Source organism: Oratosquilla oratoria, chromosome 18 (genome assembly GCF_046742065.1).
Source record: "Oratosquilla oratoria isolate Oo_2021 chromosome 18, ASM4674206v1, whole genome shotgun sequence".
In the NCBI taxonomy this organism is placed as follows: domain Eukaryota; kingdom Metazoa; phylum Arthropoda; class Malacostraca; order Stomatopoda; family Squillidae; genus Oratosquilla; species Oratosquilla oratoria.
Window position 1 is genome coordinate 32,399,521 of NC_134794.1, and position 12,500 is coordinate 32,412,020.

General features: G+C 39.7%; 1 protein-coding gene across 1 annotated transcript in view; it reads right to left on the reverse strand.

The window, feature by feature from the left end:
* LOC143035151 (transient-receptor-potential-like protein) overlaps positions 1-12,500 on the reverse strand; it is a 271,230-nt gene that overhangs the window by 1,409 nt on the left and 257,321 nt on the right. Inside the window, exons 14-17 of the mRNA XM_076201780.1 lie at positions 5,441-5,625; positions 2,849-3,183; positions 1,607-1,741; positions 1-793 (exon numbers count right to left, since the gene is read on the reverse strand). The exon at positions 1-793 is cut by the window's left edge and continues 1,409 nt beyond it. Coding sequence (XP_076057895.1) covers positions 411-793; positions 1,607-1,741; positions 2,849-3,183; positions 5,441-5,625 — 1,038 coding nt within the window. The 3' untranslated portion in view covers positions 1-410. The remainder of the gene's footprint in view (positions 794-1,606; positions 1,742-2,848; positions 3,184-5,440; positions 5,626-12,500) is intronic.

Below are 12,500 nucleotides of genomic sequence, written 5' to 3' on the forward strand. Positions count from 1 at the left end.
TCCGTCAATTTTTTTTTAAAGAGGGGTGAGCGTGTCATTGCCCTCTCTATACCTATCTCCCTCCCTCCCACTCCCTCCTTCTTTGGGCAGGAAGCCAAGCCCGTTAGAAAAATCGTTATACATCATCGCCAACAACAATCTTGGCACAAAATAGCATTTCAACAACCAACGGGGGTTTCAACCCCGCTGGGGGGCGCTTTTCCAAAACTACCCACCTCGTGTTCAGACAAGAAAAAAAGGTATCAACCCCGTTGCACACACCTCCCCATTGTGCAAACTAGGCAACACGGCCCATTTGTGCAAAACTAAGCAACACGAGGCTTGTCCAATCTCGAATCCAGCTACTACATTGTCACGCCTAAACAACTCTTGGGAAAGCAGAAGCTCTATCTCTAGCAATTGAAAACGTCTCAGAGTTGCGTGTATGTGGGCTTGTGAAACCTCAAATCCTCTGGAGGACTGAGAAGGACCAAATTACTCGTCGACCGTGACTTGTTTTCCGAAGAAGGTAAGGGGCAGTCGGCAGGGTCATGCGGAACCTGGAGGTGACCTGTAGGTGCTGGCAGGAACTTGGACTGGCTGGTCGGGGAAGCGAGGAGCTGGGTGGTCGGGGAGGGGGAGACTGGGTAGGGAGAAATAGGCGACGGGGAAGCTGAGACGACGTTCGGAGAAGGCAAAGACTTCGCCAGGAAGTCTTGCAGGACGTCGCGAAGCTCGGCGCGAAGACTAGTAATGATTTCCTTCTTCAGGTAATCCATTTCTTGCGGGGCCAGCAAACACCCAGTCAGGTTTCCTGAAAATTCGCGAGAAAAACGTATTACACATAATGAAACCTTGTAAAAAAAAAAAAAAAAAAACACTCGTATTGTGACAACATCGTTACGGCTGCTGTTGATTGGCTGTTGTACGGGACGGTCAAGTGCAACAGCCAACTAGACACGGTTATGGCTGAAATGCTGTCATAACGTGAGGATTATCGTTGACTGAATGCCTAAGACGGACTACAGGAGATCATATCACGTTTACAGTGATGATATTCACGTCGTGGTCATGCATTTCAGAACTAGCAATCACATTGACCGTAATCACATCTTAATATAGCAATGAATAACTACGAAGAATTACGAATGATTTAGAAATATGACAGATCAGTTTTCGCCCCGCAGATGACAGTGATTTTTCTTATATAATCTCTGGCTACCACCGGGTGATTTTATTCAGATAGAGGAACCCCCTACCACTACTGTAAACACCATCATCGTAGAAACTTTCCACCATAAGACAAAAGCGTCCTTACTAGGAGCCAATGCACCGAGGGAAATATTTCGAAGACATACAGACCTCGAAGGAGCTTATGGAGGGCGAGATCTGGAGAGAGGACTAAGAGAGACGAGAGGAAGAGGCCAAAGAAGAATGCGTGCGATTCAGAGTAGCTAACGAATGGAATAGACTAAGAGGAATGTAGTGAGTACTAAAACAATTGGTTGTTTTAAGAGATTAGATAACTTTATGGACAGGGATGACAGGTAGTAAGGGACATGAAACTGCCTAGTGTAGCCCTTATAGTCTCTTCCATTCTCCTCGATTCTTATGTTATAACACCTACCTTGGGAGTAGGTCAAGTTGCAGGGCAGCGAGGTGGCAGGAGTCACAGAGACGTCCATGGGGGTCTTGTTTGGGTCTCTGCCGAGCATGCCGAGGTCGAGGGAGTGCTGCTGAGGAATTCCAGCGCCTGCAAGACCTGCAGGGCATCAGCCACAGAACGCTGTCTTTAGTAGTTCCTGGCTTGGCGTGTGATAAGGTGTCTGTGTACTTCTGTGTGCTCGTACAATTGGACAAACGAACTCGTCGACATTTTTGCGAGTATATACAAAAGTGAAATTCATATGTGGTTTGAAATAGAGGTCATCTGTGGTCGTCTGGTGACAAATAAGCAGGAGACTCGTTTCGTTTATTTTCTGAAGAATTACGATGCGATATATATTTTTATCTTCGATACCAAATACCAAGAGTAATCATAAAAAATGTCGACGATTTTATTTTCTCAGCTGTACGTGTATGCGGACGGGTAGGTATATATGTGTGTGTGTGTGTGTATTTATCTAGGTGTATTATACGGGAAGGGGAGCTATGCTCGTGGTGACCCGTCTTTGTATCTCGCAACATCTAGTTTGCTCTTACATTCATGTATGGGGTTTGCACATACTATTGTTTCGTCCAATTTGTTCCAGACATCCACCACTCTGTGAGGAAAGCTGTTTTTTCAGATCTCTTTTATAATTCTGTATGTGTGTGTGTGTGTGTGTGTGTGTGTGTGTGTGTGTGTGTGTGTGTGTGTGTGTAAAAGTGCAAGGTGCATGTATCTCTTACGTACAATAACTAAAGATTCCTGTCTACCTGTGACTTAAATCATAAGAAATAAATCCTCTTACTCATGCAATATGTTTTTTCTATACGCCAACTATCTTACAATGGAAAGGGCTTCCAATAATGCAGTTGGAGACTTTGCCAATGGCGTTGTCTTACAGACTGGACCGATTCTTATTAAATGTTGTGAATTTGAACAACTAGAAGACTTCACTTGCGGTATCTTAGAGCGTTTAAACAACGTGTCTAACATTCATATAAATTTAAATTCTAATGGTTCGTCATTCACCTCTTCAAGATACGATACAAAGGTAATTTTGACTTTTGGAAATTCGAAAAACAAAAGATCATACCCGAAGTCGTTTCTGCTCAATCGAACTAACAACACTTGAGAATCAGCCCAGGGCGAAGCGGCCTTGAACCCACATCTGCAAAGTACCTCTCGCCCTTCGCTCAAGGGCGACCTTGTCTGGTTCCTTACCTGACGAGGACGTGAGTGACTGGTGGGTGCACGTGGCACATGGCATCGACTGAGGCACCTCCGTCGGGCTCAAGGTAGCGCCAGCTATAGCTCCGCCACCCTGGACTCGCCCTCCATAACCTTCCTCTCCCTCAGCTCCTCCTCCGCTTGCTCCGCCTCCACCACTGGTGCCACCAACGGCTCCGCCTCCACCTGTACGCCCCCCTCCACCGCCTCCTCCTCCGCTTGTGTTTCGGGAGCTTTGTTTGATGAGACGCATGATGTCTTTCTTGATGGAATCCATCTGTCCGTACGCCCGAGCCGTTTCCCGCTTTCGGTCCTCAAGTAATTCGAATCTGAAAGAAAGAAAAAATAGAAAGAAAGAGAGAGAAATGAAAAGAAAAAAGAAAGAAAAGAAGAAAGAAAGGACACTGAAGTGACGTTAGTCTTTATAATGAAAAGCGAACGCTTCGCTTTTGTTTTGTTTTGTTTGTTGACATTCATATTATTGTCGTCAATTTTTATCCATCGATTACCCTAAGAAAACGAACCACCTATGATTTTGTAACAAAAAATATATATGTTGAAGCGACGCTAGTTTTGTGATTGGTCAGCAATATTAGTTCATATTAGTTACTCAAAATAAGTCAAAATTAGTTAGTCAAAATTAGTCAAAATTACTTCATATGTTGCAGGAGGATTAACAAGCGTTTCTTTTACCACATCTTCTCTTGCCCAGTTTGCAATTGAAAAATTCTGATCTTCTCTACATGCCCTCGCTTATTCAAAATTCAAAGCTTTTTTGAATGTATTCGTGACAAACAAACAATATGTTTATCGTCCCTTAGATTCATAACTAAGATTCAGAATTAAGGACGGGAATATATAGGGAAAGTTTACGCTTTTCACGATCTGTGTTTAACTATACTATTTCCATTATCTTGTGACCCACAAGGTGTTGTCTGCCGTGTTGTCACGTACTGAATCAAAACATTCAGCATATACCGGAAGCTGTCCACTACCCCGAGTATGTTAACATGGAATATTCTAAATGCATATTGATTTTTTCATTAAATGGTAGGTGATATGAGTAATTGTTATACATGTAAAGAAAAGAAGAGACTTGTTAAACGATGTGGCATCTCAGGTCAGGCGACGTTGCCCCGGCTCCCGACCAGGTGCGCAGGTCACTCATAGAGAATTACATAGAGAAGCTGAGTGCGGGTCTTCGGGCCGCTTGCAGTCTCTTTAATTATACCGGTCATACATGCAAATATAAAGAAAACGGTGTCTCCCCCGTTTTCTTTGGAGATGGTTTAGACGTGGCAACGCTGCTGGTTTTGCCGGCCACATCCTATGGGTCACAAGATAATTAATGGAAAAAGTATAGAAACCAGTAAAAGATTGTAGGGATGCCCCTCTGTCTCTAACCGCTGTTATAAGACACACCATCAGACCACTCGAATATACGTATTATTTGTAATGTCGTTAGAACAGCACATAATAAGTGGGACTGCTACTGCCTACAGGAACCCTTTGCACGTCCTGTTTGTACTCATCTCAGGCTAGAAATATCCTGTTTGGTCTCGAGCTGGTCGTGTAGGCTTAGTGTAGGCCCTATGGTCTCTTTACACTCTCCTTCATTCTTATGTTCTTAACTTTAGGCTCAAAATACTCCTATCCAGCAGGTCGCATTCCCTTCAGACTTGAAATGTACTGAGTAGGTCGTACCAAATTTAGACTCAAAATGGCCTCTCCAGACTCAAAATATCCTGATTGACTTAGAGCAGGTCATACCAAAATTAGACTCAAAATACCCTACTCCAGCAGGTCGCTTCAGGCTCAAAATATCCTGTTTGGTCTCAAGCAGGTCGTACCAAATTCAGAATCAAAATATCCTGATTGAATTGGAGCAGGTCATACCAAAATTAGACTCAAAATACCCTACTCCAGCAGGTCACTTCAGGCTCAAAATATCCTGTTTAGTCTCAAGCAGGTCGTGTCAAATTCAGACTCACAATATCCTGATTGTCCTGGAGCAGGTCATACCAAAATTAGACTCAAAATACCCTACTCCAGCAGGTCGCTTCAGGCTCAAAATATCCTGTTTAGTCTCAAGCAGGTCGTGCCAAATTCAGACTCACAATATCCCGATTGACCTGGAGCAGGTCACACCAAAATTAGACTCAAAATACCCCAGTCCATCAGGTCGCACTCACCTCAAACTCGAAATATCCTGCTTGATCTCCAACAGGTCACACCAAAGTTAGACTTAAAATACCCCAGTCCAGCAGGTCGCACTCACCTCAAACTCGAAATATCCTGCTTGATCTCCAGCAGGTCATAGACTCAAAGTACCCCACTGCAGCAGGTCGTACTCACCTCAAACTCGAAATACCCTTCTTGATCTCTAGCAGGTCATAGACTCAAAATACCCCAGTCCAGCAGGTCCCACTCACCTCAAACTCGAAATATCCTGCCTGATCTCCAGCAGGTCATAGACTCAAAGTACCCCAGTCCAGCAGGTCGCACTCACCTCAAAATTGAAATATCCTGCCTGATCTCCAGCAGGTCGCAGACTCAAAGTACTCCAGTCCAGCAGGTCGCACTCACCTCAAACTCGAAATATCCTGCTTGATCTCCAGCAGGTCATCTTCGTTGACGCCGTCTTGCCGGTGCTGTTTCTTGATTTGGTGGATGTAACGAGACACCAGCCTCCTCATGACCACGGCGTATTTGCTCTCGTTACGCCGCTTGCTGCTCCCACCGCCGCCTCCGTTGCCAATGCTCCCGCCGCCCTAGCACCCAGGGACAAGGGAAAATTGGAGCTCAAGTGAACGAGAGAGATATTATGTGTTCATGTGCTGGAATTTTAATATAGGATAGTAAAATATCTTAAGGTTTAAGTCTACGCCATTAAAAGGAGAGAGGAAATTAGATAGTAAATTGGATAGTCACTGGATATCAGAGAGTAAATAGGATATATATGCATATACATACATATATATATATATATTATATTATATATATACATATATATATATATTATATTATATATATATACATATATATATACATATACATATATGTATATATATATATATATATATATATATATATATATATATATATATATATATATAGCGATGTTGAAGGATTAATGAAACGATGAAGCTGTCATCAAGGTTGGTATCATTTCATAAGTGATCTGAAAACCTTTCCAAACATGTCTACTATGATCAAGTCAAAGGATAACATGTATGAGTTTTGTGACCTATACAATGGTAAGCTTGTGGAGAAGGTACATGACACATCCGATAATATAAACACACAAACACACACACACACACACACACACACACACACACACACACACACACACACACACACACATACACACACACACTAAAGCACATGCTTGACTGGAGTCGGAACGACCGAATTTTCTGCAGATACATTTGTATCTGCGGCAGTAAATATCGCTAAAATGTCAAATTGACACATGTGATAAGTACATATGACTATATTTACGGAACTGCGGATATATTCTCTGCAGAAACTCCAACAGGAAATGGAACAGGAAAATACTAACATTTCCGTCTATCACGACATCTTCAGGGTACAAAAGTCAATAAAATAGTGACGATAGTAATGCAGAAACTAGACGAGGGAAGAAGAAGAAGAAATGAAGAAGAAAAAGAAGAAGAAGAAGAAGAAGAAGAAGAAGAAGAAGAAGAAGAAGAAGAAGGAGAAGAAGAAGAAGAAGAAGAAGAAGAAGAAGGTGAGGAGCTTACGCCAGGAGGCGCTGAGTAGCCGAGACCGAAACCATCACTTTCGCCCTACGCGCTTTGATGTGGCACTGCTGGAAATCGGAGAGGAGTGCGGGATTCGAACCGAAAACTAAACGAATGAGAGACCAGCACGCTTCCGATTATACCACCAGCGCACTGGGCGAAGTAAGGAACAAGAGAAAACCACGCAAAGACTATCTCAACCAAAATCTGTATCATGATGATGACAGTCGTGGAACTCTCGAATGTTGATAATCAATTCTATCTATTACGAAATTGTCCAACTTACATAAACCCGTATGTTTGCTACAACTGGATTACAAATATTATTGTTTGGCATGATCCGAGTCTATGCCTTGATTAAAGTCTGTAATATGCATAAAAGCACTAGATATGTATGAATATATTCATGTATATATATATATATATATATATGTATATACATAAGTATATATATGTATATGTATATATATGTATATATATGCATATGTGTATGTACATACATACATACATATATATGTATATATATATGTATATATATGAATATATATATATTTATATTATTATATTATATATATATATTCATATATATACATTATATATATATATATATACATATATATATATATATATATATATATGTGTGTGTGTGTGTGTGTGTGTGTGTGTGTGTGTGTGTATAAAAGAAGGGAGCAGGTTTTCGGTAATGCAAGTGGAGTTAAAAACGACAGAATTGTTGTAGTTGTTCAGTTTCTTCTCGTACTCTCGATTTTCCTGATTAGAGTTTTGCCATTAACCGGGTGAACTGAAACTAGATCACTGTATTCTTCCATTTCTTTTCATTATTTGAGCTCAACGTTTCGTCTTACTGAAGGCATATTCAAAAGTAAACTGAAATAACGAAAATTACATAATTACAGTAATGGTGACAATTGTGTAAAAATAAAATATACAAGAACAATACTGGTAAAATATGGGGGATACAATATACAGATACGATGACAATGGTACAAAAATGAAGTATACAAGAACATGAAAATTCAAGAGAAGAGAGTGATAAGGAAGCGAATACTTAAATTTAAAGGGAGGTAAGAAAAAATGACAAGTTAGGAATGTACGGTGTATATACGCATGGGTTAGGTGGTCGGACAATGCGACCTCAGAGGTCACAGAATAAGGGGTTGAGGGTGTGTGGGGGTTAGGCAGGTGTGGTTACCGTAGGGGAGAGGGAAAACTGGAGGAAGAGTGGGAGGGGGAAGGGAAGAGGAGGAAGGGGGTGGAGGTGGAAGGGGAGGAGGGGGAGTCAACTTTAAAAGAATTACTTGTCACTTGCATCACAGAAGTTCTATTCAGATGCCCTGAAGGAAACCTATACGTTCAGCAAGATGGCGTAGCGATGGGGTCACCATTAGGTGTCCTCTTCGCTGAAGCCTTCATGTATGCTGTAGATAGATCAGTCTTCCAGGACGGAGAGTTAAAATCATCTATCTACTGTACTATAGATACGTAGATGACATCTTCGTCAGCACCCCTTCTGCTGTCTTATTATAGAATTTACGGTGCCGCCTTCAGGGAATTTCAGGCCCAATTTTCACCACAGAAATGAATAATAACGGTCTACTCCCCTTCCTGGATGTGCTGGTCGATTCTAAATCTGACAACTTTATTACAAGTGTGTATTGAAAACCCACCAACATAGATAAATGCATGAATGGTAATAGTGAGTGCACTGGCAACTACAATAAAGGTGTAATAAGAGCTTATGTAAAGATAGCCATATCGGTGTGTTCCTCGTGGCACGCATTGCACAGTGAGCTTCAACTCCTTAGAAAAATGCTCACAAACAATGGGTACTCTAACACTGACTTTGATTCCATTACCAACAAGATGCTAGAATCATATCACACAATCAAAGCACCACAAAATCATAACTACATCAACATACATTACCGAAACACCTTTACTAGTAATTACAAAAAGATGAAAAAATAATCAAAGACATCATCCAAAGGAATTGCCTCCCTACAAACGAGAACAACAAAATCAGAGTTCTCATTTACTACAAAAATCTCAGAACTTCCTCTCTGATCATGACGAACAACTCTTCTAGGCGATCAGACATCACATCTAGAACCAATGTAGTATACCAATACAATTGTTCTTCGGAGGATTGTAAGCCTCATAACCATATCTGCATCGGTTTTAGTCTAGTAAAACCGATGCAGGTATGGTTATGAGGCTTACAATGCATAGTCAGCAGTCGCTTATCATTACATCTACAGGAGGGAGCAATCAAAGAACATCACAAAATTTTTCACAACGCTGTACTCAGCAGGAATTGATTAATTCCACCAAATATTATTGGAACGAGTGATAACCCTGGGAGACTACAATTGTTCGAGGCCTTTCATATCAGAGACAGAGCTACAGTCATTAACATCCAATCTAATATGACATCTAGTATACCTTTGTTTTCCTCTAAGTATAGAAACAAAAACTTCCCACTCCTCCCTCCCTCCACCTACTCTTTTCTTTGTCTCCTCCTCCCCTTCCACCCCCTTTCTCCTCTTCCCTTCCCCCTCCCAATCTTCCTCCAGCTTTCCCTCTCCCCTACGGTAACCAAACCCGCCTAACCCCCCCAACCCCTCACCAATTATTCTGTGACCTCTGAGGTCGCATTGTCCGACCACCTAACCCATACGTATATATACCGTACATTCCTAACTTGTATTTTTTTTCACCTCCCTTTAAATGTAAGTATTCGCTTCCTTATCACTCTCTTCCTTTGAATTTTTATGCTCATTTATACTTCATTTTTGTACTATTGTCATCGTATCTGTATGCATTAATATTGTATCCCCCATATTTTACCAGTATTGTTCTTGTATATTTTATTTTTACACATTTGTCACCATTACTGTAATTGTGTAATTTTCGTTATTTCAGTTTACTCTTGAAAATGTATATATATGTAAATATATATGTATACATTTGTACATATTTATATATATATGTATATATATATATATGTACATATGTATATATATATATGTATATATATATATGTATATATATATATACACAGTATATATACTCACATATATACATACATGCATGTATATATATATATATATATATATATATATATATATATATATATATATATATATATTTGAGCGAGTAGTTTGGTAAGTATATGTTCCATCTCTACGTCCCCATCCTATTTCTCCAAGCGAAAATTTCAAGTAATCCTGCAGGGTTTAATAGGTTCTATTGCTTTCATTTCCACATATTTATTTCATTATCTACAAGTATATTATCAAAGCTGCTGATTCCATCGACGAGATGATTTCTTGACACCCAGATTTCGGCTGGTGCCAGCACCGATCACTGAAACATCTCCATTCGTCACTTTCCACACTAACTGCTTTCCCTCAAATTAGAGTTCTCATCTATCTCTCATTCTGGAATGTGTTTTTTATCTGTTTATGTGTGTGTGATTGTGTGTGTGTGTGTGTGTGTGTGTGTGTGTGTGTGTGTGTATGTGTGTGTGTGTGTGTGTGTGTTTGTGTGTGTTTGTGTATGTGTAGTGTTTGGGTATGTGCGTGTGTACGTGTGCTGAGCTGTAATGTTTGACTGGATCTATATTCTTTCAGTTTCTTCTCTATTTCTAAATTTCCTGGTTGTCCTAATCTCAACAGTTCACATGGTGTCATTGTGTGTGTGTGTGTGTGTGTATGTGTGTGTGTGTGTGTGTGTGTGTGTGTGTGTGCGTGTGTGTGTGTGTGTGTGCTGTTCGTGCGTGCGTGTATGCTTGTATCAGTGCAGCTGTGTGTATGAGTTCGTAATAAATGTATTTGACTTTCACATATTTTTTCCTGCGTTTGTATCAACAGCTTTTCCATGTTTGTCTTTATACACGAAGTGAGCGTCAACAGCTCATAGGAAAATCTCCTGGAATTTTAGAAATACACATGACCAGTTATCTCTTGAAAAGTGAGGAAAAGTGAAATAAAAATCTTACTTAAGTCTTGGTAAGCGTGAGAGAAGTAATCCTGATTAAGTATTAGGGAGCAAGTCTACCCAGTTCTTAGTGACATTGTAACAACTTACTTTGTGATTCTGACTGTGGTTTTCCTCAGCTATGTTCTGCAAGAATACGATAAAATGAACTGTAATTAAAATGATGAACCAACAGGAACTTTCAGGACAAATGCTTAAATGCAGATACAAATGTTTGGTTCTTACAAACTGATAGAAAACGGGGCAGCAGTCTTAAGAGACACGGAAAGTATGTAGTGTGTAGTGGAAATGAACGTGCACATGTAGCCATATATATATACACGCACACACACACACACACACACACACACACACACACACACACACACACACACACACACACACACACACACACACATATATATATATATATAAATATATATATATATATATATATATATATATATATACACATATATGCATGTATATTAACAGTATATACGGATAGGAGATTATCTCTTATACAGACTTCATTGAAAGTGATGGTTAATTGTGCATTTATTATTTTCTTAAACGTATTTTCCATATGTCTGACTATTGAATTATGTTCCTTTGAAAGGAGGTTTATGACTTCCTTTCAAAGGAACATAAGTCCATAGTTAGACATATGGAAAATTCATTTAAGAAAATAATAAATGAACAATTAGCCATCACTTTCAATGAAGTATGTATAAGAGAAAATCTCCTGCCCGTATATACTATTAATATATATATATATATATATATATATATATATATATATATATATACATATATACATATATACATATATACATATATATATATACATATATATATATATATATATATATATATGTATATATAATTAAAAGTTATAGACAATTCAGCATGATGAATTTTCTCAAGGATATTCTCCTTATTATGCAAGATAGACTTATTCTCTCTTGCAAGATGTGAGATGATTTCTCCAAAGGAGGTCATCTGGGCTGCCATATCGCGATTTCGAGTCATACTGTCTCTTCTTCGGTGGCGTGGAAGTGAATCTTGTCTTCACGGTGGGAGAGATCGGAATGTTGGTTTGTGATGATCTGGTCGGTATTCAAGGCGTGCTTGTGTCGTCTGTCTCGTTTCTCCTAGTCTCAGATTGGCCGGTACTAGGGGCTGTGTTCCTTCTAATGCTTGGTAGTGCTTGCAGGTCTGATGATTGTATGTTGAGATTAGGGTCTAATTCTTTAATATTTAAGGCTTCAAGTATGGGGAGGCGGCGTGTATCCGGGCATGTTGTGATGATCTCTGTGTTCTCTGTGAGTATTTGTCTCGTTATGTTCTCGCGATGTTCCTGGCGTAAGTGGATTTTTTGGGGCTCCAGACGAAAGGTGGTAACTAAGACGTCTGCTCAACTTCATAGTCGTCATGCCAACATAGGTGGATGGGAGGGTTGTACAGTTCCCTCGTTTGCAAGTGAACCTATAGATGACATGCTATTGTTGAGTTTGCTCTTTAATCATGTTTGGGCTATTTCGTAGTAACAGGTGGCTGGTTTTCTGGCTTTTATGATATATTACTACGTTTATTCTCTTATCGGGATTTGTGGGTTTGACATTTCGTTTTATTTTTTGTTTTAATATTCTTTCATCTTCTTTGTATGCCGTGGAGAAAAAGGCTCGATAGTATATTTTAAGGTCTTCTTTTTTTCTCTGTAGTATCTTGCTGGGTGTGATACCATCGGTCAATAATTATTTTAGTGATAGTCTCAATATCTTTTTTGTTGAATCCGTTGTTTAAAAGTTCTTGTGTGGATCTTACTATTTCTGTGTGAACTTTTGTCCATGTGCTTCAGTAAGAGCTCTGCGTATATA